At 32.2% G+C, this 25,023-nt stretch overlaps 1 protein-coding gene across 4 annotated transcripts in view; it reads right to left on the bottom strand.

Annotated features, from left to right (window-relative positions):
• Nucleotides 1-25,023, bottom strand: part of LOC143240892 (neural cell adhesion molecule 1-like) — a 76,643-nt gene that overhangs the window by 10,306 nt on the left and 41,314 nt on the right. For 2 of the 4 annotated variants that reach the window (XM_076484129.1, XM_076484131.1), the window contains exons 2-14: nt 15,632-15,967; nt 12,516-12,815; nt 12,040-12,294; nt 10,624-10,905; nt 10,159-10,425; nt 6,526-6,864; nt 5,654-5,950; nt 5,112-5,297; nt 4,459-4,554; nt 3,076-3,087; nt 2,561-2,652; nt 1,797-1,980; nt 616-756 (exon numbers count right to left, since the gene is read on the bottom strand). In XM_076484129.1, coding sequence (XP_076340244.1) covers nt 616-756; nt 1,797-1,980; nt 2,561-2,652; nt 3,076-3,087; nt 4,459-4,554; nt 5,112-5,297; nt 5,654-5,950; nt 6,526-6,864; nt 10,159-10,425; nt 10,624-10,905; nt 12,040-12,294; nt 12,516-12,815; nt 15,632-15,967 — 2,787 coding nt within the window. The remainder of the gene's footprint in view (nt 1-615; nt 757-1,796; nt 1,981-2,560; nt 2,653-3,075; nt 3,088-4,458; nt 4,555-5,111; nt 5,298-5,653; nt 5,951-6,525; nt 6,865-10,158; nt 10,426-10,623; nt 10,906-12,039; nt 12,295-12,515; nt 12,816-15,631; nt 15,968-25,023) is intronic. The other 2 variants (XM_076484132.1, XM_076484130.1) reach the window with 2 other exon arrangements.

The following is a 25,023-nucleotide window of genomic DNA, read 5'->3' as shown; positions in this document are numbered from 1 at the left end:
CACTAAGAAATTAAAAGTTATGAAAACAACCATTGAAATATTATTTGGAAACAAATATGCTCTGCAACTGACCAGAAAGGGTCCCCTACATAGCGATTGTGAACAAAAATGCTTGGTACTTGGCATAAAAATAGTTTTAAAAAACATGCTCTGTAGTTGCCTGTAAAATGTTACCTAGACACAAGTACCAGAACTAACAGGTTTTGTGACAATCAAGATAATTTAAATAACATTTACTTTCAGAAAATAACAGGATCTCAACACTGGTTAAAATCAGCATACTCTATAACTGAACAAAAAAACTACCCAAACAATAAACACAACCAGAAACTCTGGAAATGTAGCAGTACTTACTGGGAAAACAAAGCAATAATCACAGTTTTGTTTTGTTTCCCCTACTCAGGAAAATGTACAATGGTATTTCATTGTTGTTGTTTTTTCCCAACTGTACACATTATACAATATGTATCATTAAATACACATTATTGTTATATTCTACAAAAAGAAAAGAAAAGATGAAAGTAAAATGTTGTACATGTTCATGACATCTGGTGCTTTTAAATACTTAATGTAATTAAAAAACTATGTAGCTTTCATCACAAATTAATAAACTACCTTTTTTGCCTCTTTTCTTCCAGCAACAACAGATTACAATAACCACTAATAAAAGAAAGACTCCAGCTGCAACTGCTGCAATAACAACCATAACAGCTGTAGACAGCAAAGGTTTGGTTCCAAGTACTTGAGGAACACCATCTAAGTCATATTAATAAGCACTTTTATTATAAAGTAAATAACTGTAAACACACACTCTTAAAACGTTTTTACACAAATAATTACAGGTTTAATATTTTAATTTCATTTATAAAAATATCAACAATTAACAAGTCAAATTACTAATGACACAAAGCAGTAAACTACCAACCCTTTGTTAACTTTGAACTAACCATATATAACTTAACATTGCTTAGTATTTAGTTATATGCGATGTAATGGTTCAAAGGACAAAACAATTAACATGTACAGAACATCAAATATGGAAGCATTTCATTACAAGAGTATAAAAGATTAAGTTATTAAATAAGCTTGCATGTATATACCTGTACAATGTAGGAGTAAAGGTTTATGAATGTTACATCATTTAATTGAATACTAAATCCCTCAAAATGATTGATGAGATTTGTAAACATGTTTAATAAATACGAATATAAACAAGTTTTTTTTTTTTTTTTGAAATATGATGGGGGGGTAAGTATTGAAAGTACATAAGAATAGTCATTCACATGAACAGAGTTTACTATTTAAATAATACTTTTTCAATAAGCTGACATAGAATAAAGAAAGCAGAAATACGTTTATATTAATGTTTTTATGTATTGTATCTCAAAAGTATGTATAAACAGCATGTGAAAAAAATCTCTTCAAAGATTGTCAAGATTTTAAAATGAAATGCAATTGTAGAATTGATATTTTACCAGTTATAAACTGTATTTCTGTATTTATCTAAGTATACCAGTAATGGTTAAAGTACATAGATTGTACGTATTTCCCTTTAATGAGAGAGAACTAGAAATCCCCTATTGGCCAACCCTACTAACCGATTTATATTTAGCCATCACATGAGATATGAAATCTATGAACTTGAAATGAAAATAACTTTTATCACATCCCAAATTATTCATAGTTGGGTAAACCATATTTGACAAGTCAAAATGTAAAAGCCGAGTAGGAGTTAGAGAACAAGTAACCTTCTCTTGACTTGTAGTAGTAATCATGCATAAAACCCAGATACACACCAACATATGGTTCTGCTAATTTTTCATCTCCACACCAGGATTCATTACTCAGAAGACATAACACAATTCGTACATCATAAAACTCTTCACCAGATTGATCTAAATAGATTTCCATTTCTTCGTGTTCAACAGGAATAGTTTTTTGTAAATGCCATTCATTTTCCCAACTTTGTTTAGCTTCCACCTAAAACAGAATAGAAAATTATTAATCTGAAAGAAACAATAAATATACAAGTTATAAATAGTTAAGGTAATAGTGATAATTCATTTCTTCAGTATAAAACAGTTTAAAAACCAAAATGGCATAAATAAATTTTCACTGAAATCACTGCATTTTTAATTTAAAATTTCATATCTATTTTAAAATATTTCTGAAAACTGACAAAAATTTTATTATCACTGGCATAAAGCAACCATAAAACAATATTTTAACATGACAATATTTCACATTTTTAATGCAATACAAATTTTGAAAGAACAAAACTTTGAAAAGGAAACACCAAAGTTCAAGTATGATTTTTTTTTACTGTAAATAGTTTTGTTAAAATGTGCATATTACAGCTTAATCCATAAAGAACATAACATACGATATAGTAACGAGAACTCAAATGTTGTTTAATTGCCTTACAACTTTTTTGGCAAAAGTTGTAACAAGTACTTCAACTTTAGTAAAAATAAATAAACAAAAGATGTCAAAAAACGTTACTCTTCAGTGATTAAAAGAATAAGTGAAAGAGTACATATGAGAATGAAAATTTTCTCACCTTTGCAACTAAATTAAAGACTGTAGGATCCACTCTAAAGAACACATGGTGAGATTCTCTGTCATACTGTGCAACAGTAGCTCGAGGCATATCTGCAACACAAACCACATTGAACTTGCATGTAATTATTTGATTTTTGCAATGGTATTAAAATAAATTTTATAAGCCAAAAATAAATTAGATATTTTTTAAATATCACTTGCTTATAGAAAGTATATTAAGCATAATTTTATATTTATTTGGTTTGTTTCAAGAGCAATATCTTCACATTTTAGAAAAATAAAAGTTTAGTTTTTGTTAAATATTTTGTCTCAGTATGAACATATATTATATATTAAACTTAAATAATCAGTTAACAAAACCTGTAATACTTGTTTAGTACTTCTATAAGTAGATAAAAAGATAAGCTATCAACAATACAGATACATGTAATTACTCTTACAGTTGGTTTAGATTTCATAAAGATTTGCATATTAATGAAGAGAAATTAAGTGAAAAACAAAATTTCAACTTACCTTTCATATTTACTGTAAAAAAAAAAAAACGAAAAATAAATTAGAATTTTTTCAATTGTGTTTAACAATAAAGCATTACTCTTTGAAACACACATACATGTAAATCATGAAAACTTTTACAAGCTAAAAGCATTCCATGCATACTTTGGAATATGCAAAGCAAATTTTGACGGACTCGGTATCTTTACTTATTCTTCCACTGTTTGTGTCACAATTTGAAACTAAACTTTAATACATTTAATATTAAGTGTTAATTACACTTTATACAAATTATGTTTAGTTCATATGCTGCTCCAAAATCAAACACACCCAACCCAAAAAACGTGATACTACCCAATGCTACAGTTTGCATGGTAACAACTCTTTATAAATGAAAACAAAGTCATGCCTAGACCACAAATTGGACCCAGACCCTCCACTGTGTAATAGATCAAAGACAAAAACTCCTTTGTAACAGTACTGGGGGCATAGTAACTATATGGTCAAATAAGATTTTCTTATTCTAATTTATTATACAAATTGCTCATAAAAAAACCAACAAAAAACAACAACACCCATAGATTTCAATATGTAGCTGGAAGCATTTTAGCCTTTGGCTCATAATCTTTCATCAGCTTCAAATCCTTGTTTATCATCTTAATAGTTGTACAACAAAATATGCCCAGCTTCATCATAGTGTCTTGCTTGGATATAAGATAGTCTATTTTGTGAATGAAGATGCTACCCTGAATTAGCTTAAGCTTTGGTTAAGAAATTCCCTTCTTTCCCAAATACTTTACTGAATGAGGTTTTATTTTTCAATGAAACTCCTTTTTTTAAAAATTATTTGTATTTTCACAGCCCTCCATCATTTAAAAATTTACTATAAAAATCCTCCTCCTTGGAAAGAGATATGACAATTCTCACTGATGCAAGTTTATCCACAGCAGTTTTGCACACTGAATAACTGGAAAGTTGCTTCATGTCAAATAGGAAGGTGATTTTAAATGGTGCTTTCATAATATGGCTTGCATTTGTAAAGCATGCTGCTAATAAATTGCTCTTTCTAAGTGTGGTTAACTTTAAATTATTTGTTGTGTTTAATTTTATGCAAAACTGTTTGAAGGCTATTTGCCCTAACCATTCTTAATTTTCAAGCAAAAGGCTAGAAGGAAGGCAGCAGTCAAAGTTACCCACTGCCAGCTCCTAAGCTACCTAATTAAATGGCAATATTTAGTAACTCTTATAATGCACCTATTGTTCTAAACTGTGAAGCATGATTTTGTCTTTTTTTTGTCAATATAACAGCAAAAAGCATGAATTTAATCTCCACTATCTGGTACATGCTTAAATCCACCCAAAAAAGTTTACATTAGAGGTTCCATATAAAAATATAAATGTTACCTTTTGTTGAAACAACTATATCATCAGAGTATGGACTATAACCACGTGGATTTACAGCTCTTAATTTGAATTTATAATCTGTTTTTGATTGAAGCCCTAAAAAGAAAAAAAGTTTTCTAAAAAAATAATTTAAATGGTTGTAGTATATGCTTGAATAAACTAAAAAATGTTGACTGAAAATTGGATTGGGCTATATTCTGTAAGATATACATTACATGAGTAATAACTAGAAAGTGAACTCAGAAATGTATAAATTACTTATTGAAATTATTATACAAGAAAACTTGAAAATGCTTCATTTTCTACCTTAAAATAACAATCAGCAAAGCTTGCACAATATTTCAAATGTGTGGTATTTTTACATTGTTTTGCCCATCTTAAGGGAATTAAAAATAATCAATAAAGCACTTATAAGCTTAAAAGTTTATATGAACATTTTATAAATAACAAAGCTAAATAATAATGTATGTCAATTACTGACTTGAGCTACTAAAAAAATCCTTTTATACAGAAAAGTTACATTAAAACAATTTAAGATACACAAATTTAAGATTTTGCAAGGTAGAAAAATTAACTTCTCTTACAAGTTTAAATAAAGATAGAACAGTGTTTTCAGTTTAATTTAGAATGAGGTAATAAAACACATGGGTTACCTGTAATTTGACAGGGATTTTGATCATGACAAGACACATTTTTGGTATTTCCTGTTTTTAGGTTTACATAAGTGATTAAAAATTCTGTGTTTGAGAAACCACCATTGAATCCTTCAACCCATCTTAAAGAGATTCGATCAGAATTAACATCAATTCCACTAACATTAACAGGAGTGTCTGGAGGACCTGCAAAAAGAAAAAAAAAATTCTTGGATGTCATGTTTGTTTTCACACATCAAAATATCAGCAATATCATTAACTATATTTTATATATTTCAATAACACATGTATTCATATTTTCAAACGTTTTTTAGAGTCATGTGGCTTAGTGTATTTCAACAGAAAATTTGGCATAGGAAGTTTAAGCATATTTAAAAATGTTAAGTAAAATGAAGAAATATGAAAATCTACAAAGTTTTGCATTTGAGTTAAAACAAAAGAGAAAAGAATGTTGAAAAACTTAGTTGTTGGTGGGTTTCTTTCTTTTTTTTAATACAAAGACATTTTGTTAAAAGTTTCATTACTTATAACAATTTTCATACTTTTCTTGGCAAGTTTAATAAAAGCCTTTTCATCATCTCCAACTCGATTTCGGGCTTGACAAGAATAGTCACCATAATCAGTGTCCTTCACATCCAAGATAGACAGAGTTCCTATGTAGATGTCTTCTCCAATATCTGTAACATTTGTTTTGTAAGTTCCATAGTTCTCCAATTTACGTCCCTTAAAATACCACTCAAAAGTGGGTTCAGGATAGGCCTGCATTTTGCACTGAAGAACAGCAGTTTCTCCCATATCAAAAGCTACTACACTGTAGGTATGTCGTACAACTGGAGAATCTAAGGAGTGTAAAAAAAGTTTTTTTAAATAATAAACAAAATTACAAAATTATTAGTACTAAGTGTTAGTAATAGGTGCCATACAATTTAATTAACGTTGAAGATTCTTACCTGTTTAATGTAAATTCTGAAAACCTAAAATTTTGGCTAAATACTAAAACATTAGATGTTCAACAAGTTCCATAGAAATAGAACCCATACCATCACTGTTACTACTTCTTTATATTCTTGAAATATATTACAAAAGAAAGGTTTAAATTCATCTCATTCTTATTGTAATTATTTCTAGTGCTCTTTATTTATACTATTTCAAACCAAAGATAAGTTGAGGTAAAAGGAGAAAAAATAAATTTTGCTAGTTAAAATAATGTTCAAGTAGGAAATATTTCTTTATTTGGCCAATAAAACAAATCTGTAAAATATTAATATCAAATGAAACAAACAAGTTTCTTCCATTTCAAAGTAACTGTGTGAAAAAAATCTCAAAAATGGCAAATCTATTTAATCTAAGAGTTAGTCTTCATTTATAAATTTTAAGTCAACCCACAATTTTCAGAGTAAATATTATTACTTACGTTCTATTTTGAGCAGCATTTCCGACTTTATTGGTTCTCCTAAACCATTCTCAAATTCACAAGAATATCGACCTCTGTCTTCAGGTGAAATCATTTTTTGCTGTTTTCCAGTCCCTTGAAACTTCAATGTACTTTTCACAATATAAGCATTTTTGTCTTCTATTTGCTCAGTTGTTTCAATGTAGAATAAACTATTTTCTCTCATTATTTCTTGTCCATTTTTTTGCCACTGAACTTGAGGTTTAGGTTTTCCACGAGCCTTACAAGTTACACTAAAAGTAGCATCTCCATCTTGCTTAATGACTTGTGGTCTCAAAGGCATGATGATGGAAGTAGGTACTAAAAAAGAAAAACGAAAATCAGTGAAACAAGTTTCTATATACATGACGACAACACAATTTAGGGGACAGACAAAAAAGGACCTCATGAGTCCATGGAGTTTGTCCCACTTTCTTAAACAAAAAGAATTCAATTCTAGATCTAATTTCATATGCATCTTCCCTCAAATTCTCTTTTTAAAATTAGCTGCATCCACCACATCTAATGGCAAACTATTCAAAAGGCATATCACCTTGTTAGAAAAGTAAATTGTTAAACTCAACTTGAATCAAACACTGTCAAAATGTATGTGTCTCTATCCTACTATCCTTATAATTAACTGAAAGATGATGCATCCATAATATTAATTCTCTTAATAATTTTGAATACTTCAATTAGATGCTCTATTTATTTTTCCCAAAAGATCTCATCTGTCCTTTTATGAAAATTTTTGTACCACAAGTTATCATAGAAGTAGCCTTCCAAGAATTTAGTGTTCTTCTTAAATATGAAGGCCAAGACTGAATAAACCACAACAAATGATATGTAACCAGTCACCTATCTAATAAAATTACTTTTATTAGACTGTATACAATATATCTGTAATACAACCCACATTCCTATTTCCATACCACTAGCAAAAGCACACTACTATGATTTAGAGACTTATTATAATTTATCCTGGATGAGTCCAAGATGTATTATGTATGTTAGCATGTTACAATTTCAAGTAACTAAAAATTTGAATTAAGAAGTTACTTAAGTGTTAATATGTATCAGATTTATGGTATTTGTCAAAAATAGCAATACATCATATTTTCTTATCACAAATATATTTTAATATACAAACAAAAAACAGTGCAATTTAACATAACAGTTACTAATAATAGTTATTACAAATGATGGAATATATACTATAAAAGAGTTTTACAAACTTGCAAAAAATACTAATTCTAATATCTGATTTAGAACTGAATATTTTATTGACAATCTGGGTCCATGACAAACAAATAAGTTCCGAGTTGATACTGTTACATTTTTGCTTTAACTAGCTAGATTGAATGGTTTCATACCCTTACAAACTGACATTTTCCAGTGAAGATGTTTATTGTCCTCATAGCAATACAAACATCAAGGTAACACACTGAAGTTGAACAGTTTGTAATGCTTGAAATCTATAAACATTTCTGGTCTAATTCTGTAGTTTTCCAATTAATAGACATTAATCACCATTATAGCTTCTGAAGCCTATAGAACACTGATTGTAGCTGACCCCTTATACTCTCCTTCTGTTTCTCAGCTAGTCACATTTATATACATCATACAAGTTTCTTGAAGTTTCAACAATGTTATAAAATGCTGGTGCATTTTTGTAAAACAAATATTGTTGATTCTTGCTCTCAAGAATCTTCTATAAATTTCAAGAACCAGTAAGACATGTTTCTTCTTACACATTTAAGAAGAAACATCACATGCAAAAAAAAAAGAAGAAAAAGTACTGAAACAAGTGTAGGTATTAAAATAGATATATAATGATAAATCCATTACATGACTGATAAACCATTAACCCAGAATCCTTATCTTCTATGATGTTGTAAGGTTATTCCCACTACAATTATGCTTATAATTTTAATTATGAAAACCCATGCATTACCTTACAAATGACCTAATCCTTTTTAGAAAGCAGTAGCACTTTCCAACCAAAATCTTAGTATCATTATCAAGTATAATTAAGTCATTGGCCATTCCTTTATCTATGTTGCTGACACAAAAAGAGAAAGAAGCAGCAGTGAGCTGTGGAGTATCCCGATTGAAACATTAATCCATATTAACTGAACTCCACTTACAACAACCCTCCACTTTCTTATTTCCAGTCACTTTTCAATCAAATGAGCCAACTTACATCCACAAAACCATAGAAATATTTTTTAAGAAGCCTTTCATGTGGCACCTTGTCAAATATTTTCTGAAAATCCAGATACACTAAATCTAAATCTTTACCTTCATCTACATAATGAGTAACCTCTTTAAAGAATAACAAAAGATCACTTTTACCACTCTTGATGTAATACTAATATGGTTTATAATGATCCAAGATATTTTATCACCACCCTTATAAAAGCAGATAAACATTAGCCAACTTCCAATTCTCTGGAACCTGCCCATTACTAAATCTTAAAAGTGTTAAGAAGGGACTCAGATATCTAATCAATAATCTCCTTCAAAACTCTTCAAGTGATATCATCTGTTCGGCAACGTATTGTATAAACTTCACATTAATTTTCTTAAAAAGCTTATAATTAATGTGATAATCTTGTTCTTCAGCCATACTGTCTTCTAATAGTTGTTCAAGATGAAGAAACTAGTTTAAATTTTTACTGACAAAAACTAAAGAAAATGGAATCTGTAACCAAACCATCTGAAAAATCATCATGTTTAAGCCTTCCACTATCAGTTCTTAAAAGCCATACTCTTAATTTTTTTCTTATTTGATATGTATTTAAAGAAATCCTTACTTTAAGTTTCCTACTTTTGGCTAACCTTTTTTTCAAATTTCCTTTTCACTTGCTTAATGCCCCCTCTTGATCTTCTACAGTCTTCTGATTTTACCACAAATTTGAAACTTAAATTTGTAATGCTAACATTAATTTTATTCCTTATATTCATACATGGTTGGAAATCACTTCAAAGTCTTTATTTATGGGTAGATGGAAAACAAACTGCAAGTTTTGTTCATGAAAATGTTTGTTATAATTTCACAATTTTGGGATAAAGTTTATATTCATGTTATTACTTTGAAATACATAAATGCTGTTAAACATACATTTTTGTAACAAAGTTTAAGCTTTCCCCATCAGTTGTGGCTTATTTCAGCTTATACTATATGATACACAAATACACAGAATAAAATTTGCATACCCAAGTTGCATCCTGTGAAAAGGTAGAATTATATGGTTACAAGCTTGTCAGATATTTTAAAATTCATCTTCAAATAAACAGAGATGTATATTAATTTGCCATATGATCAGTATTTTCACTAGCAACATCTGTGAAAGTCTGTAGGTCAATTGCACCCTAAGATTACTTTCTGCAGTTTAATATTTTGTGTACAAGTTAATTGTGGAGAAAAAGTTTAAATAACTTTTCATATTCAATATTATCTATGATATAGTTGTGAAGACTTCCAAAAGAAATATTTTCTAAGAGAAGTCCTCAGCACATTGCCACCCTTCAGTTTTGTGTTATGCCATAATAGTGTGCTTTTGAACAAACATTTTCTCCTTCCACAAAATTCTTGTTTTCTTTATTCCTTACCTTGAACTGTAAGATAAACAGATCCAATGTTGCCTTGACCAAGCACATTTTGGGGTTGACAGTGGTATCGACCTTCATGACTCAGATGTACAGACTTTATTGTATAATTTACTTTTCTTTCCAAATCTGTGCCTTTTTTGTCTTCTTTCCACCAGTGATACTCTGGCAGAGGCCATCCTGAAGGTTGTGCTAAACAAGTCAAAATGAAGGACTTCCCAGCTACTGCCACTGGATTTTGGGGGACAATCTCAACATTTCCTGGTTTATCTAAAAATGGAAAAGAATAATCTATAGAGGGTACAGAACACACAAAACACATGCAACACATTAAAATTTCAATAATAACACCATGCTAATGTTTTTAAGAGTTTAAATAAACAGTTCATACAATTAGAAACATCATTGGGGAAAACTATGTTAATTTTACATTTTTATACATCTGTAAAATAAGTTTTTAATGCTCACGTTGGATGAGTATAGTAACTGATGCATTGCTTGTCATTTCTTTCTCAATTACAGAACCAGCTGGTTTCAGAATGTTGATTGCTTGGCAAACATAATTCCCAGAATGTTCAGCATCAACTTCATTCAGCTGTAAGGTGTCACCACTCTGCTGGAATAAAGGATCTCCTTCCTTCAGCCATAGTAGCGAATGAGGGGGAGGGCTGGAGTCTACGTTACACTTTATGGATACAGAATCACCTACAGAAACTTCTTTGTGTTTCTCCAACATCACTCTTGGGCCATCTGTAAAGAGTAAAAGTAAACAAAGTATTACTTCCAAACTCTATAAAAATTATACAAACCTTTTTCCATCCCAGCCTTAATAATAAACGTAAAACCACTGATGAGGCTGAAAAGAAAAAAAAAATTACAAGTGTTTTAGCTTAAAATATTAGTTGAAAAGTTTTAATCCTTATGAAATTTTTTAAAAAACTGTTAAAAGTAACACTGGACTTGTTGAAGATAATACTAGAAAATATATGATAATTAAAGAAATATGTCAAAAGAGGTAATCTTTTCATCAGCTTCAAACTGACTGACTGACATCTTTGTTGGAAGGTAAGATATTACAGTTTCGTTGTTATTGTTAAAGTATAAATTGTTTTAGTAAAACTGATTTTTCTCATAATGCTGATGAAATTTATATTGACTTTCTACAAATTTTGGCTATTTAATGGTTGTTATTGGGAATATTTCAGAAAATGTCTGAAAGATTAGGAAAATATTGGTGAATTAGAAGTTTAGTAATGTTGTTCTTTTTTTTTTTTTTTTTTTTAATAAAAGAAACAAGGATTAAAAGTGGAACCAAGAAGATGCATACCTATTTAATAGGTTGCAAGAAAGTACGTAAATCTTTTGTCAAAAATAAATAAAATTTTGAAAGCTATTATTTAATAATTGATACTGGATATGGTTTTTAGATACAGATTTTTGCATATCACTAATTTCTTGAAGCTTCTTGCATGAAAAGTTTCTTGATATTTTGCATAATGATTTTCAAAAACCCTTTCATAAATTTCTGCACAAAACGTCAGTTATCAAAGATGTTACATAGAAAAACTGATTTCATGGCAAAAGAGAGGTTAACTGAGAATAGACAATTAAGATGAACAAATGTCACTTTTGGGGAGGGGAGTATTTACTATCCTTATTAATGATCTGGAAACCTACTTTAAAACTATTCCAGTTATATTATATATAGACACTTGATGGTGAAAAATTAACATCTGTGTGTGAATGGATAACTTCACTGGTTTTACTTAAAATAAATGCCAGCAAACTGAAATATGCAATACATGATAAATATATATTTTATAGTCTTAATTAAAACTCCAGGTCACAAGTCTATTTTGCTAAAGAAAACAAAAATATACTTGCATAAAACAGATAGCTCCAGATTGCCTTGACTTGCTTTCCCAACTCCATTATCAGCAATACAAGTATAAGTTCCACTGTCACCTGGAGTCACTGCTGAGATGGTGTAATTATAAGCATTAGACAACAGCTGATTGTCTTTCACCCAGCGTACAGAATGAACAGAAGGATTAGCTACAACTGAACAAGTCAGAATAGCTTCTTTATCCAAAAGTATGTTCAAGGGGTTATAGGGTCCAACTGTTACTCTTGGAAAAACTGAAATATTAAAGAATCATTTAAGGAATTAAGGAAATTTAATAATTTAAATATCACAATGAAATAAAACGCTATTTTTGTTCTTGTTTTGTTTTCAGGCTGTTTTCTTAAAGCAAAACAATATAATGTTGGAATACGCTATAAAGTTGAGGATAAAACATGTTAAATGTAAGGGCAGTTTAAACCTGATGTTTAATATAAATCACTATTGACTGACTTACAATGAACTTTTAGTGTAACACTTGCTTCAAGTTTCTGCTCTTCACGAATTGCTCGATTCCATACAGCACACCGATAGGTGGCGCCATCATCTTCCATTTTAGGAGATATTTTCAAAACACTTGAGGTAGGCTTATCCCGAGATCCTCCCTTCTGTAGCTGCCCTTGTAATGGAGTTCCTTCCCGATACCATTGGATGAGAGGATCAGGGCTACCTCCTTCGCTGGAGCACGTGAGTATGAATGGCTCACCTTCTTTCGCTGTAGGGTTTGTGGGGATGATATTTGGTGGTCCTGGCGGAACTAAACGAAAAAAAAAAAAAAGCGGAAAATTAAACTGATGAATGTTGTATGTCACAGCAGAAGTAGAAAAACAGCAAATTTTGTCTTTGCTAAAGTAAAATGAAAGAGCTTACGAGTGAAAGTAGAGACGAATGCAAAATATCAACCATGCTATTAATTTGATCTTTTTTTATTTAATGTTATTTTTTTCTTTTTCAAATCACCTACGTTCACAGAATATTATGTACTTAATATTTCTTCAAACAAGTTCCATAGGCACATTCAACAATGGAAAAGTAAGTTGTATCTAAAAAAGTATTGCAGTTTTATTTTTTGAGGAGATTAATGATATATCCAATGCGGGAACATGCAGCAAAAACACTGTTTGAAAAACGTTTTTATATAACATAACAAAAAACACAAGAATAATGTTTACAATTAAGAGATGGATACTCAATTACGATGGTAAATTCGCGATTAAAGAAACACAAATGAGCATATTAAAATTAATATACTAGTCTCATCATGTTCATACAAACATTTTAAAGCTTTCAGAATGACATGATGACCAGGCTAAACTTTGGAATGCATCTCAGAACGGCTGGTATGGGTATTCTCTGCTTATCAATAAAAGTGTTATCATCCATACCAGCCGTTCTGAGATACATTTTTATTTCAAGTGGGTTTCTCGTCATCAAGAAGAAAACGTCCTAATATTTCTTTTAAACATCGTTTCACGGATGTTTTTTAATTAAATTTCAGTTTATTGTAGAGAACACTAATGTATTTAATAAAATAATACTTCTGTATCCAGAATGGAAAATAAATAGAACCATTAGTTTTTCTGTATACAGAAGTTTGTTCATTATATATAAAATATACATATTTATTACCTTCTTCAGAGCCCCCCAGTGGATCAGCGGTATGTCTGCGGACTTACACGGGTTTCGATACCCGTGGTGGGCAGAGCACAGATAGCCCATTGTGTAGTTTGTGCTTAATTCAAAAAACAAAACAAACAAACCTTCTTCAGAGTTAAAATAGTAGATGTTTTGCCTTACCTTAAAATTTACGCACCTTTAAAATATGTATGCAAAATTCCCTAATCAATTTTGCCTACTTTTGATTCTAGAATGATGTGAACTTTCCAGAAAATTTCATGATTTTCAATACATACCTAAATTTTTTTTTCTGTGTCCATCAACGAGAAAGAAAAACAAGAGGGGGAAGAATGACGCAAGTTTTTTTTTTTCAGTGATATGAATGTGAAGGTGACAGTTTAGTGTGCATAATTTTAAGTTTGATTGTCAAAAATGTAAAATGCTTTAAAATGGTTTTCACAATAAACTATTTCGCTATTTATGAAAGGAAGTCAACAAGTAACGATCACGACCAAAAAATTATCTCGCGAAAATTTTATGACAAAAATAATATGGCTGCTAAGACTAGAACTTAAATAGAAATTTCAAACAACACCAAATACCTATCCCTTTCAACGATAGCTTCACCAAATATTAACTTTGTGTGTGCGAACTCCTAGTGCCAGCGACATGAAGTGATGAATTCAATCTACATTCGATTGAATGAGGCAGTTACCTTTTTGGTTATAAATAAAAATTTATCTTGAACGCTTGTTTGTTTGTTTTGAATTTCGAGCAAAGCTACTCGAGGGCTATCTGTGCTAGCCGTCCCTAATTTAGTAATGTAAGACCAGAGGGAAGGCAGCTTGCCATCACCAACCACCGCCAACTCTTGGGCTACTCTTTTACCAAAGAATAGTGGGATTGACCGTAACATTATAACGCTCCCACGGCTGAAAAGGCAAGCATGTTTGGTGCGACGGGGATGCGAACCCGCGACCTTCAGATTACAAGTCTTAACCCACCTGGCCACGCCGGTCCATTATCTTGAACGCAAGTCTCAACAGGGGTGAATAAATAAGAAAGAGCATAGCTTACTAAAAATATAAATACTCTAGTTATCAGAGTTCACCCAGAATAATTCAGCTACAAACGAGTGTCACATCCTGTGTCATTTCTCACAAGTTATTCTTAAAAGTAACACTTTCCACCCTCGTGTAATACCCTTCATAATGTATAACTATGTATAGCAATATTCTGAGCTGCAACTTGCATATCTGTAAAAGTTGCTTCGCTTTTAAAAGTCTAATTAAATAGTAATTATAAATATAAATTTAGCAGTGGTAGGCTGGAAGGAAAACAGGAAATTAACACCACTCACTATCAATTATTTGGCTACTATTTTACCAACAAAACTGGGATTGGCCAGTAGATAACTCCAAGGCTGAAAAGCCAAGCATGCTCGCTGACGGAGATTCGAACCCGCAATCCGCAGATTACGAGTCGATCGCCTTAACCATCAGGCACTTCTCTTTAGAGTTAACTGTAACAAGAAAAAGACATCTTGAAGCACCATACATTCAATAAGGGCAGTTCTGCGTCTCAGATTTATGTCATACATAAAAGTGCATGACGGCTAACTAAATTAACACCAGCGTTTGAATTTTATTTTATAAGTGGGATATCTAGCGCAGTTGGTGCTATAACCGCAGACTTTATCAGCTGTAAAAAACAAGTTAACAACCTGGACTGGTCACAGTAATGAGATATTCAATTCATTATTGTTTTTATAACGCTGAATCAATAGTCATAACTAATGTAATGAATATTTTGAAAGATATATACATAGAGCAAATTTCAAGAACAATAATAATATAGATTAAAAACCAACAAACCTCTACAGAATCTGGAATAACACGCCAAACACTATTTTTTGGATATCACATTCATTATCCTAACCATGATGAGTTAACTTACTGAGAACTGTGACTGTAAAGGCCATGTTGTAGATATCGGCTCCACTACCACCTTCCTTCAACTTGCACTCAAAGTGACCGTTGTCTGCATCGTATTTTGCATGCGAGATAAGTAAATCATATCTGCCTTCATTGGGAGCAAATTCAACTTGGTAATGTGGATCTAAGGCCACGCCGCTGATAGCTGCATTGTCTTTACCGTCTTTGTTTGTCCGTATCCAATAATATAGGATGTTCCCTGAAGAAAGTGCTGGGTTGAACCGACATTGGAGACGAACCATTTCTCCTTCGACTACATCTTTGTTCTTCTTCGGTAACGTACTGGCAGAGACTAAAACTGAAATAGAAAATAAATACATCAATTAATATCTAATAACTAAGTATAAATGTCCGTTTCAACGATGACTTGCCTAAATATTAACTTAATTTGTTAAGTGATTTGAATCATAGCATTGTTTTCTCCAATTAATTAACAATACCATTTCACGACATACAAGTACCTCGAAAAACATACAAATAAGCATAGGTTGCTTTTTTTTTTTTTTTTGTTTAATCAGAAGTTAGGGTAACCATTTGTTAAGAAACGAGATCCATCAAGTATGTAATGGTATCTATACAAAAGTAAGATGTCCTAACTAGACTGAATAAACTAATTCCATTAATTTTTAAACACAAAGAGCACTGACATAGGAGCCACCTTATTTGAGATGCTATAGGGTATAAAGATTTATTTAAAGCCAGCAATTTTAACCATGATGACTGGTTACTGAGGAACAAATGTCTTAAAGGTTTAAGTTTGACGCTACTTTCGTGCGAATGGCTAAACAATGAATCATACAAGTATTTATAAAATCTCAGATTAATCTGGCTTGTAAGATACATAGCGTTAGTGAAGACAGGTTAATCCTGTCCATCATACTTATTGAGAAAAACTTAATCAGCCACTTCTAATCCACACGCATACGGAGAGAGAGAGACGTTTGGTTTATTTTGGAATTTCGCGCTACACGAGGGCTGTCTACGCTAGCCATCCCTAATTTAGTCACCGCCAACCACCGCCAACTTTTGGGCTACTCTTTTGCCAACGAATAGTAGGATTGACAATCACATTATAACCCACCCACAGCTGAAAGGGCGAGCATGTTTGGTGTAACGGGATTCGTTCATAATCCGTGACCCTCTAACCTTTAAACATGAAAATCATAACACAACATTAAAATTTCGATTACGTGACTCACGTAGTTTAAAAATGAAACACCCCTTAAACATCTAATAAAATATTAACCACAGTTTCTATTTCTGTTAAACATCAAAGTTAGGATGCGAGGTAAAATCTGCACTAAGTACTTGACGTACGTGATCGAGGTACCATCTACATTAACATGTAAACAACTCTGCTACAAGACACTTATTGTTAGTTAATACACAGGCTTACCAAATGTCGTTTGGCTGAAAGGATAATCACTTTTTAAATATATTTATATAATTTTTAATGTTTTAAACATAACTACAATTGTATAGCCGATATTTGTGTGTTGTTTACTATTCTTATGTCCATATAATTGGACAATTTTAATAAATTCTCCATCCAACTTTGTGGATCTAAAAAAAAAAAATGCCTTTATGCGCAAAGCTACACAATAGTCTGTTCTGACAGCCAAGGATTTTGAATCCCGTGTTTTAGTGTTAAGAACTTTCATATGTACCGCTCAGTCAGTGGGATAGGGGGAGAGAGGTCTTTCGAAAATCACTGCACACACATACACGCGCGCGCGTACATCATTTACACGAAACATACTTTTATTCCAGATGTCGAAATTACGATTCTAATTGGTTATGTACGAACGAAACGGACTTATTTTCGTTTCTGATCATAGTTTTTAAACCTTTAGTTAGCCTTTGCAAGAACACAAGTAAACGTCTATCACTTTGTAATGTATCATTACCATCATAATCATATTTTATCTGATAAAAAAAAGTTAATGTTAACCTAAAGAGTATTTCTTTTATTCTAACTTTATTAATAGCATTTTCTATTCTACCTTAGATATTAAGAGCTTATGTCCAGAAGTGACTCTTATTCGGTTGCGGATTTCAGGAGGTGTTGCTATTGCATTATCTTATTCAAAACAAATTACAAATACCCTGTTCTTCCCAAACACACACACAATGTTTTCAAGCGCAGTAACAAACTGCCCTATGGGGCTAGTCGTTGGCTACTGCATATATTTTATTGCTAATGTGCTAAGTTAAAGCACTTATCTAGACAGCCATTCCAGGGTTTTTCGATGTCGTTGACCTGTAGAAAGCTATTAAAATTGTACCGTGCATGAATAGGTGCCAATAATAATACATTCACGTAGTTTGGTAGTAAGTGTCTTTACAGTGAGAAATAAACTACACTTGCGGGTCAGTTACCCTCTTTTGTTTAAATTTGTAAGCTATTTAATTCTACACATGTAACAACAAATTATTAAATGGTTTGTTTTGTTTGTTTTCTTAATTTCGCGCAAAGCAACTGGAGAGCTATCAGCGCTAGCCGTCCCTAAATTTGCAGTGTAAGACTAGAGAGAAGGCAGCTAGTCATCACCACCCACCTCCAACTCTTGGGACACTCTTTTACCAACGAATAGTGGGATTGACCGTAACATTATAATGCCCCCACGGCTGAGAGGGCGAGCATGTTTGGTGCGACAGCGATTTAATGGATCCAAAACTCTAGAACTGAAACATGCAACACATTGCTAGTAATTCAGTAAGAAAACTTCTGCATAAAATTAGTTTAACCAGCCCAAATATGAATCTATTGAAGAACACGCATTTAAGCAGATAAAGTTTACTATTGTAAAAGAAACACAAATTCAACACAATTATCATTTAAATTCGCGTCATTGAAGAAATTGTAAGTCATAAGTATGTAGCGCATTTGTTGTTACAATGCTAGAAGAAAGAAAAAGTCTCTAAACAACGGTTAGGTATGGCTTTTGGATTTCGTAATATTAAACAATACGAAGCTCGATTTGTTCAGATGCCAAGCATAATTTTAAAATATAGCAATTTCTATTAACTGCTTACGGAGAAATAAATAACAAGTAATTCACTATTATCTTTTGTACATTTTTAATTATCGCACTCAAACATGACACCTAAAGTGGATAATACCATCATGGAAGACTCGAAGTTTGTTATGAGCGTCAAGCAAAAGGTTGACGGACTTAGCGACGGTTAACCTTGAAATGTGCTGCAGGTTGTTTAATGCCGGAGGCGACAAGAGGTGCCGCAAAATTTTCCTAAAGACACCATGGCCAGGGTAGTAGCGAAACCGGTCTACCAGGATTATAAGATGGTTATGGAGGGGGAGAATGGAGCAGCAATAATGTTGATCAATAACAGGGAGGCAGACACGTGAAGTACGACAGGGTCAATGATGTGACTTGAAACTGCTTGGGTCCTGACCATATCTCTTCACTAACCGTGAAAGTAAGGTGTATAATAGTAAAGACACGAACTGTCTTCCGAGTTATACCTGTCAAAAGAATTACCAATATAGCACAATTAAACAAAGATTTATTAGGACCTTATAACCGTAACAAATCGAGTGTAATCAAGTTATCTACCAATCTACCATAATAGAAAAAAATTATTAGAGCCTTAACATGTTTAACTAAATTATCTAAATGCAGTTAATTGCTAAAATTCTCCTTTAACGTTTATTAAACGCAACTGAAGACATGCAAAGTGAATAAAAATAACGACTACTAATCTAAATCAGGCAGGTGGCAGCACTTTTTTTTTTTTTTTTATCTACTATATTTTATATACTATGAAATACGAACGATAAAAACCTAACGAAAAATAGAAATAATTTACAAAATACATGTAAAGTTGGATAGACTTTTATCGTTACCCCAGTCGGAAATCAATCCTTCACAATATGCCACGAACATGTTTTATGATTCTGCCAGGTTTATATTATTCGATGTATCGCCAGAAATATTAAAAACGTTTTGAAGTGCAAGATTGAGGACATTATTATGACGAGCTTCTATTCTACTGCAGGAACGTTTTCCTATTTGATATTTGTCAGTTTTATGAACTCAGATGCCCCAGTGTTTGTTAATAAGCAGAAAAGACTGAAAAAGGGCTAACAGTGCTCTCGCCACCATGGGTATCGAAACCTGGGTTTTAGCAGTACAAGTCCGTAGATGCCACTTGGAGGGGTGAACTAGTAAATAAGAAGATAACGAAGCATCAAATTATCTTGTTTTATCGAAGACGTTTAAAATTCGTAATTTGTAGCACGTTAAGATAAGTTTCACCCAATCTGTAAACACGAAAGCTCCAACTTGCTCTTTAGTGATTAGCTGATTTTTTTTAAATGAAGATTTCAACAAAATCCTTACAGAGTATAAAAACTATGCATTAAGTTCTACTCTACATTAAATTAGCCATTGTCTTTCTGTAATAAAAGAAGAGGAATACTAGATTAGCTTCATACGATAGAAAGCATATGCAACACAAAGTTACAAACAATTGACGAAAAACAAACATTTCCATTCACTGAAGAATCAGAATAGTTAGTGCCTACGTCTAAAATAGATCTCGGCTGATTTTATACACAAAAAGCACTGAGCAAAATTTGCCCCCAAGCCGTGGTTACATATAAAATACAATAATTACGAGACAATTTACAAAGAAAAGCATTAAATCATTAAAACATCTTAATATTGATACCTATTACATAAAATCTAGTATTATGTTGAGGTTCAGGTTTGCCTCCTCAGGTTTTAGTAAAAGAACATCACAGCAATATTTATACTGGTCAGTGTAATCTGGGTTCCTGCCCCACTTTCCCTACAGTTGTTCCTTAAATCTTTCTTGTTATGGACGTTACTGGCTTGGTTTGTTTTGTTTTAAATTTCGCGCAAAGCTACACAAGGGCTATCTGCGCTAGCCGTCTCTAATTTAGCAGTGTAAAACTAGAGGGAAGGCAGCTAGTTATCACCACCCACCACCGACTCTTGGGCTACTCTTACCGACGAATAATGAGATTGATGGTCACATTATAACTCACCCACGGCTGAAAGGGCAAGCATGTTTGGTGTGATTCGGATTCGAACTCGTGACCCTCAAATTACGACTCGAACGCCCTAACCATCTGGCCATGCCGGGCCTATTTTATGCATTATTCAGAAGAACAAATACATAGTTTGAAAATTTTATATCGTGTCCTCGGCCATTATTTTTAAATTTAATACTGAAGCCTGTCTTCTGTTATTCAAAACCATAAGCATTGGTTATAATACCAACAATGATCGAATTTGTTAGTTGATTATAATCACTTTTCTTTACCCTCTTATCTTTAATTAATTTTCTTTGTACATTATGCATGTAGCGTGTCTGAATTGCTCGTGTCCATGTCTTTACAGAAAAAGTGCTGTATGCGTCAATTTTCCATGCTATATCATTTTTTATATAACCCTTAAAATGTGAACGATGATGTTAAAGACATCATCACATTTGTCACATTTTAACAACACGCATGCTTTATGTGCAAATTGGCCTAACTTGTACCCTACTTCGTCAATGTCGAATATTTCTGGTTTTAAACTATTCTGTATCGATCGAATATTGCCATGGATAGAAATAATTCCGATGACAACTGTTATAGTTTGCACACGAAAATTTTAAAACTGCCTTTTTATACTGATGAGCAAATAGCTTAAATCGATAGTTTATTTCAAGATAGTTTATCATGTTTCAACTAAGAAATGTGCAAGTTTATATTTGAAAAGTAGGAAAAGGGTAAGATTGTGGGCTGCCACATATATAAGCACGAAATAATTTAAAAAATAATTTGTAAATTTGTTGCTATACTCATCTTTTCTACGTAACCAATTAAAATATGTAGACTTGTTTTTCGTGTTTAAACCTGAAATAATTATTTTACCAATGCATCATTATATTTTCATTATATATTTAGTGTTTCGAGCAGAATACTTTCCGCAATTTATTTTTGTATTTAGTATTTATGTCTACATTGCCTAAAATTTTTCTGTTGGCTCAGGTATGATTAGGCAGTGGCACATGCTTTACACTCTGCAGGATACCCGGATGAGAAGCTAAAAATTAAATCGCCGTCATACTTTTCAATCTAATTTAATTTTTTTTAAAAACAAACAAACAAGAAAACATTAAAGTTAAATTTTACAGATATTTCACATTTTTTCAATTGTTGATGTGACAGAGTTATTCTAATATTGATGTTTGTTTCAGTTAAACATATTTAGAAATGTAACTTATACTGTTATACGTGTATTGCAAAATTCTCGCCTATTCCCTAAATTTGTAAAATATTCTCGAATGTAAGAATCAACAACGTATATATGCATGTAAAAACCAGTATTATTGCCTTTTCAGAAATTTCTAGAAAATCTCCCCGTAAGCTAATAAAAGGTGATAACTAACGAAACGCGAATAGACAGTATATATTTTGTTGGTTTGCTACAGTTGTTATACTATAAACCTTGGAAGATACAACTGTGGTTAACACTAATCAGGAAAACGCATATATTTAACCAGGAACGTTTATATATTTCGGACATTTAAAACCGTGCAACTTCAGCGGATTAACATTGGACATTAGTGTTTTTTACGAATACATTATATAACTTCAGCGGTGAAAAAAATCACGTGTAATCAGCGAAAGATAATCCCGTTAAGTGAACTGTACTATCAACTCAGAATTAGTTCGCTCGTCGTAAACCCTCGATAAGTTAAAGGAAATTCTGGATCGAATAGCAGAATCAATACTGTTTGTAAAACTTGTATATAAATCATTGTTTGTAATAATTGTTATTATAAATTGTACTATTGTTTGTATATTAAAATACATTTGTGTTAAGAAAGAAAGCTGCTTATGAAGACTTGTTGGCAAATATGATAAACTTGACACGTAATATAAATTAACTTCTAAATTCAAATTTAACTCTGTTTCAGGTTATTTGAAATCGTTATAGGTAATAACAATGAATTGGAGGCTCCTCCGTGATAAATTGTGTAACATTAGCTGAATCAGTGTAGAAATATAGCTTTCCTTCACATCTAGTAGTTTTCTACAGATTAAATAAAGTTGTTTTAGTATCTATAATCTCATGTGCATTGCAAGCCGTATTCACTCACTACTTTACCGTAGAACTTCCAAACGATTTGTTTTTATGTGACACGATTCAACACAACCAAGTCTTAATGGCATGTTTTTGAACAATCAGATGCCACGGTTTCTATAAGATCACGAAATCTACTTAGTGGTTCTCTCGTTCTTCAACGATCTTTCAGCAAATAAGCTTCGTCATTTCTCGTTTTCTATTTTACGATAGCATTCTGGAGAGTATTGGACGAATATTGCTAGAATTGTAGATCGATGGATCCAAATCTGTAGCTCCACCTAGTCTTACTGTAAAGGTGTACCCCGCCCTCCACCCATCACTGATAAAACTGCTCCACCCAAAATCTGTCTCCCCGATTGCAAATACGATAGACCCGAGGCCACTGGTTTAAAATTCTAAGTCGTACGGTATCTAGATTAAAACCTGTTTGGTGGCGCCCTGGAAGCTGCAGATTAATACTAAAAGCACCATAATACAGGTAAATGTCACGCCAGTACTACTACCCAGATCTGTACGTCTTACCTGGTTATTAAATACAAAAAGCAGTCTAAATATGATTTGGGGGAAGGGGGGGGAGGCAATTTTGAATATTTGCAACCAACACGTAAAATAACGACTTGCATGTAAAAAATGTTGCTGACCGTTTTTAATGAGCAAGATATCCACATACTTCTTGAAACATTTTAAAGCGTTATGCGTTTAGGCCTAGAGTACACGGACTTCCAAGTGTTGTGCCTGTTTCTGTAAAGTGTAACTTATTGCATTAATGTTTCTAAAGAAAAATGTAATATTCTTACATATTAGTTAATAAACAATGCAGGACGTTAAATTTCTCTCTCTCACTTTATCCTGTTCCGGGTATTCCTTTCTTCCCTGACTATACGTATAAAAGTTATTCATGTCTGTCAATCTGAATACACTCGTGTGCCAGATGAAAACGAAACGAGTTTAGTGCCAATAAATCTCCTATGAAAAGCTATTTTGCGAGATACTTTCTGAAACTGTTATTCGAACTTACTCAAAGAAAACCAACTTCCCCATCCTTTAAATAATTTATTTGAGTAGATATTAGAAGCCGAAATTTACTACTGATTTAGAAAACGCTAAAGACCACCAACTTTGTTTACAACAGAGGATAAGAGACGAACCGATTTATTTCATTCTTCGAAAAAGTAACCAATATTATTATTCCAGTTTTAAAAAATAACGCTTCACAATGCTAGCTATCGACTGAAGTAATATTATTACAGTAATGAGATACTTAAGTAATGCATTACTTTAACACTGCGTGCTTGTAAAAATGAAACATGCAACATCACCATGGTTAATAAAATGTTTCATAAAATTCCATTGATAACAGCGAGAAACTTGATTTCCATACCTTCTTCCCCAAATAATTCTGCAGTATATTCGAATACTATTTATAAAATTCAGCAGCTGTCAGCATTAAGTGCAATTACACTTGCTTTTTTCAGGATTTTCGCGCAAAGCTGTTTGTACAAAGCCAACCCTAATGTGTGTGGCTTTATAGTTCAATCTGTTCAACTCTAATGACGTTTTGTTTATCCTCTTACAACTTTTACTTCTATATTCCCAATTGCTTTCTCACAACTTCACATCTCCACCTTATCACTGGTTTTCTTCTTTTTCTACTTCTCTAACTTCTTCCATACAAATGTTTTCTCCAAGAGGCGTGTCATAAAATGTCACTGTCAGTTTCTTAATGTTATCTTCGAATAATTTTCTCTATACGTGACGTCATTTATAAAGCACCAATCTATTCATTCTCAGAATATGTTCTCACCTCTCTCCTAAATAATACAGTTCAAACATTTATGTTCTCCTGTTTTGTTTTGATTCAACTTTCGTAACCCAGAAGCAGCTAGAAGGAACATAGCTGATTTTAGCAAGCGATGCGCTTGGGTTACTCATACGAAATCGAAAAGTGGGATTTGACTCTTGCGGGCCCAAAGTGTGAAGCGCATTTTTGCTGCGATGGAACGCGAAGCATAAATTGTGAGATTCACAGTCTGATCACGCAAACCACTGGGCCACACGCGGTCAAGTGCAATTAGAAATACATTATTTCTTGGCAATAATAAGCATTCTTTTGCACGTTTCGCATACAGTACAAAACTGCATGATCTACATGTATATAAAATAAATGTCTCCATAAGATAAACAACTTAGTTAGTGATAACTTTAGATTGTGATAAATGGACAT

The sequence above is a fragment of the Tachypleus tridentatus genome, chromosome 13, assembly GCF_004210375.1.
Source record: "Tachypleus tridentatus isolate NWPU-2018 chromosome 13, ASM421037v1, whole genome shotgun sequence".
In the NCBI taxonomy this organism is placed as follows: domain Eukaryota; kingdom Metazoa; phylum Arthropoda; class Merostomata; order Xiphosura; family Limulidae; genus Tachypleus; species Tachypleus tridentatus.
This window is presented reverse-complemented; position numbering and strand designations above follow the sequence as displayed.